This window comes from Telmatherina bonti, assembly GCF_933228915.1.
Source record: "Telmatherina bonti genome assembly, chromosome: 15".
NCBI classification, from domain to species: Eukaryota; Metazoa; Chordata; class Actinopteri; order Atheriniformes; family Telmatherinidae; genus Telmatherina; species Telmatherina bonti.
The window spans coordinates 30,958,198-30,975,586 of record NC_136613.1 but is presented as its reverse complement, the minus strand read 5'-3'; the positions used below and the strand labels follow the sequence as shown (position 1 = coordinate 30,975,586).

General features: G+C 39.2%; 1 protein-coding gene across 1 annotated transcript in view; it reads right to left on the bottom strand.

Moving 5' to 3' along the window:
* spegb (striated muscle enriched protein kinase b) overlaps positions 1-17,389 on the bottom strand; it is a 46,044-nt gene that overhangs the window by 12,977 nt on the left and 15,678 nt on the right. The window contains exons 4-27 of the mRNA XM_079254822.1: positions 16,055-17,389; positions 15,823-15,966; positions 15,532-15,714; positions 13,986-14,152; positions 13,619-13,707; positions 12,432-12,607; positions 11,146-11,406; positions 10,883-11,041; positions 10,555-10,744; positions 10,239-10,468; positions 8,779-8,898; positions 8,502-8,606; positions 8,167-8,373; positions 7,952-8,075; positions 7,339-7,511; positions 7,133-7,245; positions 4,883-5,051; positions 4,684-4,780; positions 4,346-4,546; positions 2,338-2,395; positions 1,045-1,122; positions 771-943; positions 656-682; positions 384-536 (exon numbers count right to left, since the gene is read on the bottom strand). The exon at positions 16,055-17,389 is cut by the window's right edge and continues 212 nt beyond it. Of these exons, the coding sequence (XP_079110948.1) occupies positions 384-536; positions 656-682; positions 771-943; positions 1,045-1,122; positions 2,338-2,395; positions 4,346-4,546; positions 4,684-4,780; positions 4,883-5,051; positions 7,133-7,245; positions 7,339-7,511; positions 7,952-8,075; positions 8,167-8,373; positions 8,502-8,606; positions 8,779-8,898; positions 10,239-10,468; positions 10,555-10,744; positions 10,883-11,041; positions 11,146-11,406; positions 12,432-12,607; positions 13,619-13,707; positions 13,986-14,152; positions 15,532-15,714; positions 15,823-15,966; positions 16,055-17,389 (4,732 nt within the window). The remainder of the gene's footprint in view (positions 1-383; positions 537-655; positions 683-770; positions 944-1,044; positions 1,123-2,337; positions 2,396-4,345; positions 4,547-4,683; positions 4,781-4,882; positions 5,052-7,132; positions 7,246-7,338; positions 7,512-7,951; positions 8,076-8,166; positions 8,374-8,501; positions 8,607-8,778; positions 8,899-10,238; positions 10,469-10,554; positions 10,745-10,882; positions 11,042-11,145; positions 11,407-12,431; positions 12,608-13,618; positions 13,708-13,985; positions 14,153-15,531; positions 15,715-15,822; positions 15,967-16,054) is intronic.

Sequence of the window (17,389 nt, the reverse complement as noted above, 5' to 3'; positions counted from 1 at the left end):
GTTGATGCTGTTTATAATCTGTGAATGCTTAAAACGAAAATTAGGTTAAATGTTGCCTTAATAGGCTTTTTGTCTGTCACACTTTGTCACATGTTAAGCTGTCGGGAAAAAAGAGAAAATATGCAAATGAGGGCAGCTTTGTTGGAAATTCTGCTGTTAAGTTACATTTTGGCATAACTATTTTTTTCTTCTATTTTAATACACCGACAGGTACAAAAGCCTGATTCTTCATCTGAATGGACATTGTGACACACCCTGTTTATCTAATCACGTTTAAAACTTGGAAAATACAAAACAGTTTCCAGTTGGCTGAATTTTCTGTTTTATGCAAGTTTATTGAAAAAAGGGCTATAGACAAATGATGTGCAGTCAGTTTTACTCACAGTCTGTCTGCTACCAGCAGCTTTATGATGAACCCTTTAGCCTCTCTGCAAAGTTCAGCAAACATGCTCTCCTCGAATGCCACGTTGTAGTTCCTGATGTTTAGTACGGAGCTGCGATCATTCTCCCCAGCAAATGGAGAAATTCCTGTCAGACTAATACCGGAAATTAAAAGTTAGACTTGATGACAAATACAGTTGCAAGGTCGCCATGAAAAGCCAAGAATGTCAGAAATGAACAGCTTGATAAAGAAGAGAATAAAATATTTACTCACCACAAGTATGCTATAACTCCTACAGGCCTAAAGACACAAAGAAGGAAAAAAATAATCATCATATAAGCAATACTTCAAAAATAAAAAAGAAATTTGTATATTATAGATACCTTACCAAATGTCTGTTGCTTTTGAAACGGGGGTCTGATTGACAATTTCTGGCGCAACAAATTCAGGGGTGCCATATTTGCAGTATTGAGCTTCATCTGGCGTGATCTTCACTGCGTTGCCAAAGTCACAGATTCTAATCTGATCACTGTGGGGATCTACCATCAGGATGTTATCAGGCTGATGAGAAAAACAGAAATAAAGATCTGATCATGCTTTTCTGACATAATGAAATTTTCATGATCTTTTATGACATTTGCATGAACCATCAGTCTCGTTACCTTGATGTCGAGATGTATGATGTTTAGATGATGAAGGTAGTCCAACCCCTCAAGCAGTTGTCTTATACATGAGCGTACCTATTAAACATAAGAAATTTTCATTTATCAGACAAATAACCAACATAAGTTACACCTATTCACTCCTTTGAAACTACATCTGCTACAATCTAGACCAGAGGTATTCATGTTGCTCCTAGATGGGCTGCAATCCAGCAAGCTTCAACACACCTGAATCAAATTAAATGGATGTAACAGCCTATCGGGTACTGCACATTGACTCATTAATTTGAGTCAGCTGCTTAGGAGCAAAAAATGTTGGATTGCTGATCTACACTCATCAAGCTCGTAATAGCTGCAGCTAGCTGCTACAAGTTAATGGGGATCCAAATAAATAAATAAAAAAAAGAAAAAACACTTAATCGGGTCTGCCTGTTCCACTGCTGGTTAACACAAATGTCTAACCAGTAATGTAATCATGTAGACATGGTGATAATGATGATGAAATAGTTTCAAATGAGCGTCTGAGTGTTTCAGAGACTGCTGATTCGCTGGGATTTTTCACCCAAAGAATATTGAATATTATCTCTGACCACACAACACATCCAGCCTTGTAGCAGATGGTCTACAGCAACAGAAGACCACACCGGGTGTCACTCCTGTCTGCTAAGAACAGGAAACTGAGGCTACAATTCACACACACTCACCAGAACTGGTCAGATGAATCTCAACTTCAGCGCAGAGAGTCATGGTAGACTCAGAATTTGGTGGAAACATCATAAAAACATGGATCCATCCCAACTTAATATCGACAATTCAAGTTGCTGGTGGTGTAATGGGGGAGATTTTCTTGGCCCACTTTGGGCCACTTCGTGCCAGCTAAGCAAGATTCAGCTTACACTAACATACCTGACTGAAATTAATGATTCATTAACCACCTCGCAAATAAGTTGACAAGCTGTTCAGTTAATCTTAATCAGGTATGCCAGTATTGGAAACACTTAAAACATGCAGAACTGGGGGTCCTGAAGACCAGGATACGGAGACACTGCAACAGAGCTGTTTTGGGATATGGTGGAACGTGAGATTATCATCATGATGTGCAGCAACTGTGTGATGCTTCATGTTAACATGGAGCAAAATCTCTGAGAAATGTTTCCAACACCTTGTTGGATCTATGACACCAAGAATTAAGACAGTTCTATACCCTGGTATTACTAAAGTGGACCTAATGAAGTGGGAGATGAGTGTATGTTCATGGAAATTTCCTGGGAAGTCAAACAACACAGAACTCACATCCGACTCCATCATTGTCGACTTCCGTGCGAATCGGTCAAGCAGCTCCTCGTGGCATCTTTAAAGATTAGTTAAGGCTTTTCTGGTTCTTTCCAACATTGTACAATAAAAACAAAAGAAAAAGAGAAGTGAAAAGACACCAAATAGGGGTTTACTAAATGTTAGTGGTGCTGCTGGATAAAGAAGACCTCCAGTGGAGGCCTCTGCTCTCGGACCTGCCTTTGGTTTGATGATTGTCGACCTCCTCAGACCTCTTTCTACTGTTAGAGAACATATAGTTCATCAAGAACCTACAGTAAGAATCTATAGTTGTGACTGAGAAACCAGAGTGAAACTGGAAATGAACAGTGCTCTGAGTAATGATGGCAAGATTCAGCTTGCTCTTAGGTAATGATCTGGTAAATGATCAGTTTTGTGCAGTATTGCAGAACTGGTTCACTGTGGCTAGCTGTGGCCCATTAGTAAAGCTGATGGCGTGGTCCAGATGTCTGGTCAGAGAGTTGACATCATCTTGCTGCATTTTGCTGCAAGTTCAGCTTGTCATCTTTATTCAAAGCCTCAAGGTAGTACACCAGGATCTTTCCCTTGTAGAAATCTATAATCAAGTTGCAGATCTTTATTTCAGTTGTTACAACGTACCGATTTTTTTCAACTTGCTGCAATATGGTAGACACTTCTCCAATGGTCTTTTGTATTTTTGTGCAGCTGCAGAATCATAGTCTCCCAGTACTGCTTATAGTTTTTGTATGCATCCTTCAAAAACACTGCTCACAAAAAAGCTTCAGTAGTGTGGTCTCTGGTGAACTTGACCCTCTGGTGCACCCTTCGTCATGCATAGGAATTCCACACACTCCACACAGTGACCTGTTGCCTGTGTATTGTTCTCTCAGTTCATAAAAACCTGGCTGTTTTCTCTACTGTACTGCTGGGTACCTCAGCAGAACCCTTCACAAAGCAATTGCGCAATACATCCAGCATTCCTTTCTGCACAATGGCCATTGGATTGCTCCCCTTGGTTTGTTGTTGTCACCTGGAGGAAGCCTCAGTTCAGCCGTCACAGAGGGGGCAGGCAGACATCTCTTGCAGAAGGAGTAAAGACATGGCAGATGTATGGTCTCTCTGTTGTGGAAGCTCAATTTGCAGGTGAGGCAGATGTCCATCAGTCCAAAGGTGCCTTGTGGTTTTATTCTTTCTTCTCCTGCTACCAAACCTTCAGCCTAGTTTTTCGAAATAGTGTCAACATCATCAGCGTCAATATTTTTGGCACTTTCATCCATTTTCTCCTCCTTCTTGGTGTCATCAGTCAGTCAATCCATACAACTAGCTTAGCGTTAGCCATCAAAGGATGACTTATTATTTAATTGATGACTTCTGGAAAATAAACGCTATTATGCATTACAGGCACTGAGCAGTTATTCTTACATTCTGATACACTACTTCATGAAAAGAATAGCTCATGTAACGTTAGTGTATATTTTGATTTGAAAGTTAAATTAGCAATATAGCCTACTTTACCTGCATCAATGTGAAAGGCAGTCAAGAACTTATTCTCGAGTTTATGACACTTCTTGTCTCAACAGATAAAGATTAAAGGGCAAAGTAATGTATAAACAGAAAAAATTAGGCTGTCAGCATAGTGTTTTAAGCTCATACCCCCATATAGCCGCTGTGCTGCAGATTTTTGATGTATCCCTGTCCAACACACCTAGCTTACAATGAATGGATCCAGCCGCCAAAAACTGATTAATTTGAGTTAGGTGTGTTGGAGCAAGGTTGCATGGAAAACCTGCGGGATTGTGGGCCTCGAGGACTGGAGCTGGACACCCCTGCCACAGAGGTACAGTTAGGTACTTTTCTACAGTGCTAGCTGTTTCAAATTTAATATTCAGCTTTATTTAATGAAAGGCATTAAGTTTTCATATTAAAATGTTGTTTATTCCATATACTTCAAGAGGCCACTTGTGTCATCTTAATCATTTGCTGTGGTTTAATTGTACTCCAAGGATACATTTCTGTGATGATGACGACTGCATTCTTCTTCTCAAAGGCATCGTGAAAGTAAAGGACTCTGTCATGGTCCAGCCTGGATAGCAGGTTCATCTCTCTCAGAGCAGATGTCTTTTTCTTGGCCCGAGTAGAGATAAACTTTGCCGCATAATCCACCTTGTCCGCCTTCTGGGTGACACGTTTTACATAGGAAAATGCACCCCTTCAAAAAAGAAAAGAATTCCAGTTTTAGTTTAATATTTCCAGGATGATTTCTGGTCTGTTTAAGTTTTAAAAGCAGGCTTGAGTAGGTTATATGGCATTATATTTTATTGTGGGCAGATAACTAGTTTACTGTACCTTCCAATTTCCTTGTGAATGTCATAGTAGTCTGTCAGTCTACGCATTTTCCTTAGAATAGACCCCTCATCATCCATTGCATCCTCTTTAATTTTAGCTACAGTATTGGGCAAGTGTTAGTTAGATCAGAAAACTTATTGGCTTATTGACTTTGTGTGCAAGCTGGACAGTCAAGAGAGTATTATGACTTTGTTCTGACCTTGGTGAACTGTGAGCTCAGCTTTACAGGAAACAGATCCCGCCAGGTTTCGAGCAGTACAGGTGTACACCCCAGAGTCCTCTGGGTGAGCATTTAGGACCACCAGGGAGCATTCATTATCGTCATACACAAATGTGTAGTGACTGCTCTCTGACAGCAGAATATCCCCCTGAAAGAAAATGCTGTATGTTTCAACAATGGTTCAACAGTTCACGTTGCACTACTTCATTCCTCTGCATAATGTTCTGAGGTTGCTTTACAAAGAAAATAGTTTTTAAAAAAAATCACAGCAATGACATAAAAGATCATGAACCTTTTAAAGTCTTTTGCATGAATTTTACCTAAAATGTTTTTTAGGGTCTGAATAAAGCAAATTTTGATATTTGCATGAAAACATGTCGTGGAAAAATAAACTACAGTTGTGTTATTACACAGATTGTTTTTTGTGTTCAAGATTTTCAGGGTGGGTTTAGCATCATGATTACACTCAGCACATTCTCCTTATACTGGAACACTACGGACAGGCCACTTACAATGTGTCAGCCTCAAGGCCCATTTATGCTAAGAAGACAGATATGTAGAAGACCAATATGCAGATGAGACAACGGACAGACACACAGATGGACAGTTGCACCTCCATGTCAGTTTTGTGCATAATTTGGCCCGTTTTTAAGAGTCTTAGCTATCTGTCACTTAAAGCAGAAAATGGAGCAATACCACTGGTAACGACAGGGGCAGTGTTGAGTTGTGAAGCTAACACACAACCAGCAAAATGAACAAACCAGAGAAGAAGACAAACAGGAAGAAGACAAAGCACAAACTATCTATTCAAAAGCACAGAAGACACCAAATACTTTGAGAACAGCAAAAAACTTTGTGGTTTTGTTCTTCTACTTCTTCTGCTGTTTTTGGGTGTTGAAAAAAACTTTATAGTGAAGCATTATATCTACCAACGGGTGACAAAACCTGGAAGTGAACTCAGAATTCAACACTATCCATTGGTGAATGAACTAATGTAACATCTATAGTGATGTAAAAGCCTCATGAAGTATGAGGGCAGTGACATATGACAACCTTAGAAACGGATGTCCCCATTTACATACATAAGGAGGTATAAATGGGCCTTCAGACTTTAACTACTTAGCTAACTATTTTTTATTCAGTATGGAAATTTTCATTTACTGGATTTATGCTTTGTGTCTTTAAAGGCAAATTTAACAAACCAGTAACAAAGTGAATTTGGACTATTTGAAACTTAATGAGGGTACTCACCCATTGGTTCAATGTTATTAAGTATCTACAGCACAGAGCAGGGATTTGTGGGGATTTAAAGTCTGCATAGCTGCTCAGATAACCACAAATTCAGGAATAACTAGTATCAGTGGATTTATTTGGTGCACGGAGACGGAAACATAAGTTAAAAATCCCCACCAACACCACATCAGTTTTTACCTAGATGTTCTGTAAACCTCCCTGAACATAGCTTGGATTAAGGATCACACCAACACAGTGCTGAAATGGCAGACTATACTTTCTCTAACTGTATGTTTACGTAACATCAATATCTCCACTAAGTCCTCAGCAGGACCTGCAATGCCAATGTAAGATTCATAACATAAATTTTGATCATTTAGTGTAATACTGGAAGTTCACCGAAATGTTTAATATCTGCACTGTTTGTGACTTCACATCCAAGTCTTCTGCTTCACTTCAAAGACTTGTGTCTTTCTGCAAATGATTAGTTGAATCGATCGTGTTTGGTTTAAGAATTAAAGACATATTTTTCTGGGATTAAACAGGTTCAGCTCACACATTTTGCTTTACTTGGAGATTAAAAGGATGCAAAAATGTTATTTAAAATGTTCCAATTGGTCATCTGTTGAGATGACACAAATATATCTGAGAATGGAAAAAAGCATTTGGATCTTTGAATTTTTAGGATCACCAGTTTTATGTTGATAAATATAAATATTTTAACTTGGCATTTTTAAACTATTCACTTGATTTGTTTTTAACTATTCTTTGGTAAGTGATGGTGTGGTTATGGACATATGCTGGCTACTTCCTCTAAGCCTGTGGTTTTTGTTGACAAACTGCAGAATTTGTGGTTTCATCTAGCTGTAAGCTTTTCTTGCTGAGATACTACCAAAAAAGTGATGTGTGATATTCCTGCAAAGTTGGGATTCTTTTTATCTATTTTTATTATTTATGTGAAAATCTGCTAAATCTGTATTTAAAATGGATTAAAACCTTGAACCAGAGGATGTCAGGAATGGGTTTGCCATCAACAACCACGGCAAAGCGAGGGGTTTCTCCTGCACAAACGTCCAAGTCTTCCATAATAGTCTCAAATGTTGGTGGAGCTATTGACAGAGATGAGAAGAAAATAACACAAAGTCACATGACCTGGATGATAGCTCAGGTGCTACCTTGAAAGATCTTCTTCTACTTCCCACCTGCTATCTCCACAATGAAGGTGCAGCTGTCATTTCCATACTCATTGGAGGCTGTAAACGTTATTTCTCCAATATCAGTACCCTTCACCTTCAGCAGCTTTAGTGTGTGCTGGTCATCATCTGGCATGGTCATCTCATAGAGGCCAGGCTTGTTGGCCAGGGTTGCTCCTTTCCTGAGGACAAGTGTATTTTAAACCAACATCAACATGTTTGACGGTGGGACGGCAGAAATCAATCACTGGTCCTGTTTGTTGTACAGTGTGACTCAGAACATAAATATAGATATTTTCTTTGCTCTTTAATCTTTGGTAATCTCTTGGAATAAAACAGCTGCCTACCAGCATTGTCATACTTTATTTATGGCTATGACTATGTTGACATGTAGCAGGTCTGAAAAGCAGCCACTTTAAGATCACATTTCTTAACTAATAGCCTAATTGTGTGATAATAACACAATGTGATTCTGAAACTCCCATGTTCTCAAGGCCCAAGTTTCCCAATGTAAGAAAGAGATTTCTAAATATGTTAGTGTTAGAAAAATTGTTTTTGTTTTTTTAAAAAAAGAAAAAGACAAGTTTTACATGTAGAGAAACTCAATAAGAGACAGCGATACCTCTTCCAAGTGACTGCAGCGTTGACATGATTGAGGGTGACAGGGATAGTAACTGACTGGTTTTCAATTACATACACAATTTCTGGTTTATCAATAATAACTGGAGCCTCTTGCAGGTAGGGACCTTCAGGAAACAAAAATAAAGAGCACAACTGTTTATTAAACCTATGACCTAGATTGATGGATGTATGGATGCTTGAACTCCTGGAGTTTACCTCTGTCCAGGAGCTGCACGGGGTCAGTGGCAGGTGAGGGCTTGCTGAAGGCTTTGGAGGTGATGGTCAAGACCCTGAAGGCATAGCGCACATTTTTGGAGAGAGTTGTGATGGTGTAGGTGGTCTCTTTTAGACCAGAGGCTATAATGATCCACTGGATCGAGCCTAGGGCTTGCTGTTGGATGGCATACATCAGAGAGCTGGGATCTAAAAGAAAATTGGATTGGACCATTAGTACATCAAAACTACTACTTGGATCAAAGAGCTTTTGTTTAAAAAAAACCAAGCATGAGACCTTCAAATTGTCTTTCAAGAGAATGCAACGCATTACTTACCAATTGAAGGGTCCAACCTTCTGGGTTTCTTCCAGCTTACTGTGATTGTTTTACCAGTGATGGATTCTATCACTGGAGTACCATCAGGGTGGTCAGGCAAGATGTCTGAAATGACAACAGTGGATTTAGAGGCTTAAATATATCTCTAACATGGTATTTTCATTGGCAATACCCCAAAAGCATGGATCTGCTGTAATATATGCTGTAATTAATAAAATACTATGTAGTATAATAAACTATATATTTATGACCACAACAGTAACAGGAGGGAAATCACCTGTAACATAGAGATGAGCATAGCAGGTGGCTTTCCCTACTTTGTTAGAGATTACACTCTTGTAGACACCACCATGGGCGTGGCACACCGAGCGGATGACCAGGCTGTGGATGTCACGAACTGCAAAGGAAGAAAAGAATGAAGGTGGAATAGAAAAGAACATAGAAAAGAAACTAAACATAACGTTTCATTTATTTCTTAAGTCCTGTGCCTATTGTTAAACCCTCAGCTCAAAACTTGCATACCTATATTGAAATGAGTATATACCCGCAACTACAAGGTCTATTTGAATACTTATGGGTTCATAGTTCATAGTTTTGTTTTGTTTTTGTTATTGTTGTTTGTTTTAAAGCTACTCCAAACAACACCTCTCTTGAATGTTTTCCACTCAATAAACTTTGGCAGACTTCAAATAGTTTGGAAATGACCTTATAACCCCACCTAGATAAATTGGCAAGAACAGCTTCACGAAGACCATTGCTGGTGTCTTTCCTCCTAGGCATTGTGTCACCTGAATGCTGTTGAAGCATATCTAAAGGTGCTCACACTGAATACAGTAAATAAAGTTCAAGTAATTAGTGGCACTCTTTTATCTATTTTACTTTCCAGTAGAACCCATTAGACTTAGTTTTGATGCAGTTTTGAGCAGTTTAACTCATCACAAACCTTCAAATATGTGTTGATCTGTTGTCTTTTCTTTTTTTTTAAATTGTACATGAAAACAATGGAAACACTATGGCATCTCTTTATCTATATGGACCAATAAAGAAAAGTCATGCAATGACAGCAGAGGTAGGTCCAGATCTCACTGGGAGATATTTGGACATAACCGTCAGGTTTGGTAATCATCCTAATGGGCAGGTGCGAAAATTGGCGAAATTGGATTCGTGCAGAACTCTGCACAGATGAACTCGGCTGCAGTCTCTGTACACATGGCTCTGTACAAAACAACTGTCACTTCTAAACAAATGGCAATTGTTAACGTTTGTGTTTTCCTTTTTCTCAGTCCCCTTATTTCATTCAGCAGCTGGGCATAATTTTGCAGTTCTGAGTTTGCAAATACTTCTAATTAACTACTGTAAATCAGTAACCTTATTTACATCTTCTAAGCAGTGACTGAGGTCATGTTTTCCACTGTGCATGTGTGTCACCACAGGGCTACATACCGTTCACACTTCAGCATGGTGAAGTTTGCATTGAAACGATAGTGTGAACAACCATACAATAAAATCGGATTTGAGTAAAAGGACCTGTAGTGAGAACATAGCCTTGATTTTTGCTAAACAAACAATGACACAGCATAAAATGTCACAAGTTGTTATTAATGCGTTATCAACCACATGGTTTTCTTCTTGTATCTTGATATGTCAGTCCTTCAAATTTGAGAGGGTGTACTGTCATTTTTACCTGTGATACCCATTTGATCTTATTTAATTAGTTTGCACATCTGAGATACTTACACTGTGTCATCTTTCTGTCTTCTGTGCTTTCAATCCTTTTGCCATTGTGAAACCAGGCGATTGTTGGGTATGGGAAACCAGCCACTTTGCATTTCAGCACAGCCTCTTTTCCCTCAATCACATCCAGGTCATAGAGGGGTTTGATGAAGTCGGGCATGGTGAATCGCTCCACCTCATTCTCTGGGATCTCTGGTTCTTCTGGGATTGATGGCATCTTCTCCAGTTTAGCCCTAAAAAATGGAGAGTCAGAACAGTTTCATCAGATTTTGTACTGCTTAATTTTGTGTTAATGAACAAAACAAAAAACACTTTGTACATTTGAGAAGAGATGGCTGGCCGTGGTTCTTGTATGTAAAGCTCAGCAGAACTCTCTGCTTCACCATGGCTGTTGCGGGCCGTGATCATGTACAAACCCTCATCCTCAGTGGTCACGTGGGAAATGATGAGAGAATGGCGGCCGCCCTCCTGAAGAATACGAATGTCTTCACTCTCTATAAGTGGCTGGTCTGAAGAGAAAAGAGAACAAAAAAGGAGTATTAAAAATGCAAAAATGAATAGAAAGGTGTTTGGAAAATCTCGACTTGTATTGAGTGTATAACTAGTTAGGATGTGGAGGTTAATGGTGGCATGAAGTACAGTCCTACCAAAGTGACTCCAGATGACCTTAGGAGGTGGTGTCCCACTGACTTTGCAGTCGAATCGAGCATTACGACCTTCCATCACCTCCAAAACATCCAACTTTCGCGTAAAGAGAGGCTCAAAGGAGGGAACAACTTTAAGTTTACCGCATGATGTTACTTCCTCTAAAAATAAAAATAATGTATCAAAAAAGTTGAACAAGGGATCAAAAGACCAATAAGTGTATTTTTATCCCATGTAGTGAGATCAAAGCATTCCTGACACCTACCTTTAGCTGTACTGAGTTTGCACATGTATGTCCCGCTGTCGTCCTCGTGGACAGAATTGAGCAGCAGCCGGCACTTTCTTCCATCAAAGTGCATCTTACAATTAAGCAGTGCAGGTTGAACCAGTTTCCCATCTGCGAGCCAATCCACATCGGTGTCCTTTGGTCCAATGATGTGACACTCGAACAAAATTGTTTCTCCAGCCTTGGCTGTGATGTCCCTCACTGGGCGGATGATGGCTAGACTTGGCTCAATTGGTGGGGCTGGGATTAAAAAAATATTTATAGGTTTTTTTAAATATTTTTTTAAAGAAATATTAAGTGGTGCCTTAACACTTATTCTGTGTAATAATTACATGCAAACTGGGTACTTTTCATTCCTTGGAGTTGTATTTTCATTTTCATCATATGAAAAAATACAGTAGTTTGGTAAAGATATGAAATGACAGCAAATGAGTGTCAAATTGAAAGAGTCGTGCATTGGCATTGACTCCTTTTTTATATTTCAGTTACAGTGAAAGTGATTAATGCAAAAAGTAATGGATAGAAAATAACTGACATCTTCCTCTTTCTGCATCCAGAGCAAAGAGCCAAGTAGAGGAAGTGAAAAAACAACCATACAACCGTATGAATGGCAGCAGAGGTGAAAAGTGTCCACATTGCAATGATTAAGAAAGTCTTGTGTGCCTGATAAAAGTACACACTAATTTATTTTCAGGCAAGAGAAATGTAAATCTTCGTAAGTACAGTTACACACAAAGTACAGAGTGCACAGAAAAAAATTGATAGTTACTGCCAAAGTGGTAGATGTCTATTAAATTATAAATAGTCTTGTTTCCATTTTCTTTCCACTTAATCAGGATTAAATTCCTGTCAACAATCTTGTACATGCGTGTTGGCATGAGGAACAAACACCACACAGTGTGCATGTAAAAACAGAGCACAGTGAAGAGTAACAGCTTCCCTTTCATGTCTTTTTTTGGATTGTTTGACTATAAGCAATGCTAACTTGTAGTATGAAGTGATAATAAATTGTTTATTCAGTTATTTTTCAAAAGACCAGCTAATGTCCCTTAGCAATAACAGAAGTTCTTAAATTAACGCAGAGTTCATTCCAGGAAGCGCAAACTTTTCCGTGTCTGGTTGTGGACTAAAGATGATGATCCGTGACCGATCCCACTTACATGAAAGTGGTTGATTGCTACAACAAAAAGGTATTCTGGATCCTTCAATTACAGCATTGTTAATAATACCATTTAGTTATTAAATAGTTAGTAAATCAAGCTTACCTTTGACCTCCAGTCTTCCTTCACACTGTTTCGTCCCATACTCATTAATGATCCTGCAAATGTAAATGCCAGAGTCCGACTTCACCGCCGACTTTATGGTCATTTCAAAGGTACCATCTGTCGTTTCACGTACGACATGACGGGGATCAGTTTTCACTGTGACTCTGTCCCTCAGCCTGGGAAAGAGAATCATAAATGTAAGTCAGTCACTCATTGTGCTTCTGTTTTATTAAATCTATGCATTGAAGCATAGAAGCACATACTTTCTGAAGCAAGTTCTCTGCTGGCTGGTATGATGGGATAGTGGGTGGGTGGCCTACGTTGTTTTGTACTTTATTAGCTGCCATTGTCTCTTAAAAGTCACGACTAACTCTGACAGAACCTGCCTGAATGACTCATACTGTTATTATTATTGTCTACTATATTTAAAGATAAAGCTGCCACTGTTATTTTTATACTATTATCAAGTTATTCTTCAAATAAATCCAGCAGAACAATTAAATGACTAATTCCCTGTGGTTGTGGGTCATTACTGAAGCCAATTAGCAAAAAGTGCCGTTATGCTCTTAAGACCGTATTAGTGCTCATCATAGTGCTCAAGTTAATTTTGATGTAACTGGTACAAATAAGTCAAAGCCATCTGCAATGGTCATGCTCTCAAAGAATTGGTTCACAGCATGCCTAACTTATAATGTTCTGGTAGTTTCTCAACAGCAGCAGACAAGGTATAAATTAGATCAGCATTCTTTCCTTTTATGGGATTTGTTGACAGTAAGAAATCCAGCCTTATCGTTTAGCTGCTGCTGCAGTTAACAACAGCAATGAATAACCACAGGCATGTAGAACATATATGGAAGTGTTGCACAAACACTGAAGAGCCAGCAGACCCCCACAGAAACGGAGAAGTTAACGCTTCTTCAGCTCTTATTCTACATGGTCTCAGCATTGCGTCTGAATTCTATGGCCTCTTGTTGTTTGCTTTTTTTCCTGATAAGACTTCCTGCCATCCTGAAATCTGTCAAACTCAATAAACAATAAGCCTTTTTCCAGATATGATTAATGCAGCATGCTCAAAATCAAACTATGCAGTCAAGTGAGTTTCCTTATTGTTTGGGATGATGGAAAAGCCTCTCCATTGCTGATGTAACCAATAAGCTTAAGTGGTTTGATGACCTGAGGGGACCTACCAATAAAGCATTGGTTTGGGTTGTCCACTTATTCGAACGGACATGGTGACTTCCTGTCCTTCAATGACTTCTTGATCACTCATTGTGGCCTGTTTGAGATTTAACGCAAGTTAGAAGCTGAGCGATGAGCGATGGCGTTCACCTTTAAGTTTTCTTTGACAAATGTGAAGATGAAATGACCACACAGCAGATAAAAACATCCAGACAGGGAAATTAATATTAAAAATGAATATCCATTACACATTTCCATGCAGCATTTAGAAAGAGAGTGGTCAAAAATGCAGTTAAATGTAAATTCTTAACTAAAGTCATACTCGAACAAGGAAAGTGAAGTATGTAAGCTTAAATGTGCCTTGTATGTTCTTACCAGAAATGATGGAGGTTTTCTGAATCGTGTATCAAGAGTTCGCTTTGGTTCGGGGACTCCAAAATCCATAGCTTCCTCCAGAGGACTGAGATACTCCTCATCAGACGTTATAGGGCTGCTGATATCCATTGGCACACCTAGAGTTCCCTTGGACTCTTGCACTGAATCTGTAAATGCAAAAGGTTCAGTTATGTTTTCAGAATCATTTGATGCAATAATCCTCAAAATTAGCAGCATTTTGTGAGCAACACTCACAAAAGCAAATTTTAAAAAGTGCCTCCCCTTATAATTAGCATCTGAACTGCAAAATGTGTAATCCAAACAATAGTGAATTCACAATAAGTGCAGCCTGTGAGACTCAGTGGGCAATTTATAGGTTCAGTTTCACCTCTTAGTTACTATGGTAACTACAAGTGAGGTTATTCAGCTGGAATATATGGCACACACTTCTTGCTCAGGAAGATAACGATAAGGGAGAAGGAGAGAAACAGTGACAGTGTGGGATGAGATCAATTTCAACATGTAGATTATTTTTAAATACAGGGACTTAAAGGGTCCTGCTTCATTCTGAGATAAAGAAAGCTGTGCTGTGGTCAAATCTGGAGAGATTTTAGCTTTTTGTTTCTTCATTTTCATTTCCAGGTTCTTTAGTGTCAAAGAACAAATGAAAACCTGCATCACATATTCCTTTATAGGCCCAGAATATACTTGTTTACGTGCTCAGCGATCTTTGTTTATAGCAGGGTTTACCAGCTTAGGTCCTGCAGGTTGCAGTTTATCGCATTTATTTTGACACACACTGTCACACCGTCATTGTCTTGAAACTCATTCTTGTCCCCTTTAAGAGCCCGCACCAGTGTGGAAGGACAGGAAGCCATCTGCTCTCTGAATGGACAGTTTGAATTGCTATTATCCAATCAGACAGAAATGTAGAGTCACGTCAGAAATCTGCTACTGCAACTTTGGTGTCTTGAATGTAGTCTTTCACTTTGCTTCTTTAAAAAAAATGTTTGAAAAAGTAATGCTGCTTTTATTTTTAATGCCAATTCTTTTTCACACATTTACAAAGTAGAATATTTCTGGCTCTTTTTCATCATGGTGACAAAACTTCCTAGACACATGCAAATTCTGAAATTATTTGTAAAAATACATTTATAGGTGCTAAATATTTATGGCTTTATACTGAGCACACAGGGTGGCAGACTAGAAACTTTACAGTGTGTAAGAAAGGGGTTTGGACATAATAGATGAGGTTAATAGTTAGTTTATATTTGATAAAAAAGAAAAACAAGAAGGGCACTGTCGATATTATTTGAGGCCACAGAATAGAGGAAGTCAGATACACTTTCACATATCGCTCAACTCAGTCACTTCCAACGCAGCATCTTGCATACATGTAATTATATGCAGGTATCTTTTTCAAATAAATTTTTAAAAATTCATTTCAAGGACCTTTTTGAAATAATACTTCTGAAATGTAGGGGTTATTATTTACAAACAGTGCACTTAAAAACACAGAATCAGATAGATTTGAAGTTAAACTTACCTGCTTTAACGATAACTGTGGCACTGCTGGAGGCTTTGCCCACCTGATTAACTGCTGTTACACAGTATTTTCCACCATCAATAACTTTTGCTGATTTGATGAGCAGGCTATGTCGTTCACCTTCTACTTTTACCGTAAAATTTGCAAAGCCTGTAACTTTGTTGTTGTCTTTAGTCCAGGTAACTTAAAAGGAAATGACAAAGAAAAAGATTCAATTTACTTGTTTATAAATGGTTTGAAAGAGGAATGAAAAATTACATCCTGCATAAAACACAAGATAAAACATTTTACCCTCGGGAGCGGGTGTTCCAGCAATTATAGTCTTTAATAACACATCTGCGCCAGCGGTTGCGATAGTGTCCTGGAGAGAGAACTCAAACACAGGAGCCTCCATTGGGTCTTCTCCAGCAGACACATAAGAATCATCTGATGAATCTGCACACACAAAGGACAAGTCTTAAGTGCATCCTGAAAAAATCAAATATGAAAAAGGAATTCCCGTGAACACCAAACCACTACAAACCTAACTCTGGAGACATGGGTCGAGTGCGACGTTTCTTTCCTTTAGTCTTCAGCTGTTGTCCCTCTTTGGCACCAGTACTCATCTTCTGGGGTTCATTTGGCTTCACAGGATTATCCTCTTCCATTTTCTCATCTTCAACAATAATTGTTGGGACTTTAATCTTAGAGGCTGCTTTGGATACTTCTACTTCCATAACTTCCTCTGTTGGGGTAACTGACATTGCCCTTGGGGTTTTTTGAGAAGCTTGTGGAGGATAGTCTTGCATGATGAGAGCTCTTTTGTGTACAAGGGGACTTTCTGGTCTATTTTCAATTTTTCTTAATATTAATTCTATTGGTGTCTTTCTCTCTGAAGTTTCATCCTTTTGTGCAGTTTGTACAGGAGGTTCATGTGTGGATTCTTGCATTCGAGATACCCTTTGAACAAGCGGACTCTGTGGTCTTCGCTCAATCTTTCGTAACGTCATCTCTGTAACATTTCTGTTTGGCGACTCTTCTCTTTGATGTTGATGTAATGCTGGTGATGTAGATCTTTGAAGGATTTCCACAACAGGACTGACTCTGTTTAATTCTCTTACTGACCGTTGTCCCGGCAGGTCAGATAACTGCATTGACTGTGGGGGAGATGCAACCTCTCCATATCTACCTACTGTTGCAATTGTTTGGGCAATTGATGCTGTCCTTTGGGCTTGAGATTGATACTGTTCTTGAGACATGTGCTGACGTTCCTGCATTGGTTGCTGATCTTGTTCCTTTTCTTTCTGTTCTTTTGCCCACTGCGCACGTTCCCTTTCTTGGAGCTTTTGTAAAACTTGTGGTGGAATAGGTTCAATTTTTCGGAAAGGCTGGCGTTGCTTTGCTCTAAGAGTTAGTTGTTCCGTTGAAAACGATTTTTTCAAGTGAGGTTTCCCCACAAGCTTCTTGATTCGCTGTAGTTCCTCTGTGAACTTGTTCTCAATGTCTTGAACCTTTTGTGAGTAGCGAGGTTTCTCCTCCAGTGAAGCAGCTCTTTGTCTAAACATGGATCTCCGTTCAGCAGCATCCTCTTTCAGAGCCTCCCGAAGATCTTCCCTTGAACTTTCTCGAGAAATGCCTAACCGGCTTCCACCATCATCTGAATCCACAGATCCAGCACGATTGAACCCTGCCCAAGATCTTCCTGAGATAGAACCTTCAGGAATATCAAGACTTCGTCTCCGCTCTTCTAAGCCTCGCACTTTCTCAAAAACCTTTGAGCTTGCTCTTGTAAGTTTTGGTGAAGGTCTGAGATTAAATTCTTTTCGAGAGTAATCACTCAATGGAGTCTGGGGCCGTGATTCTGGGGTGTTACCTTGAG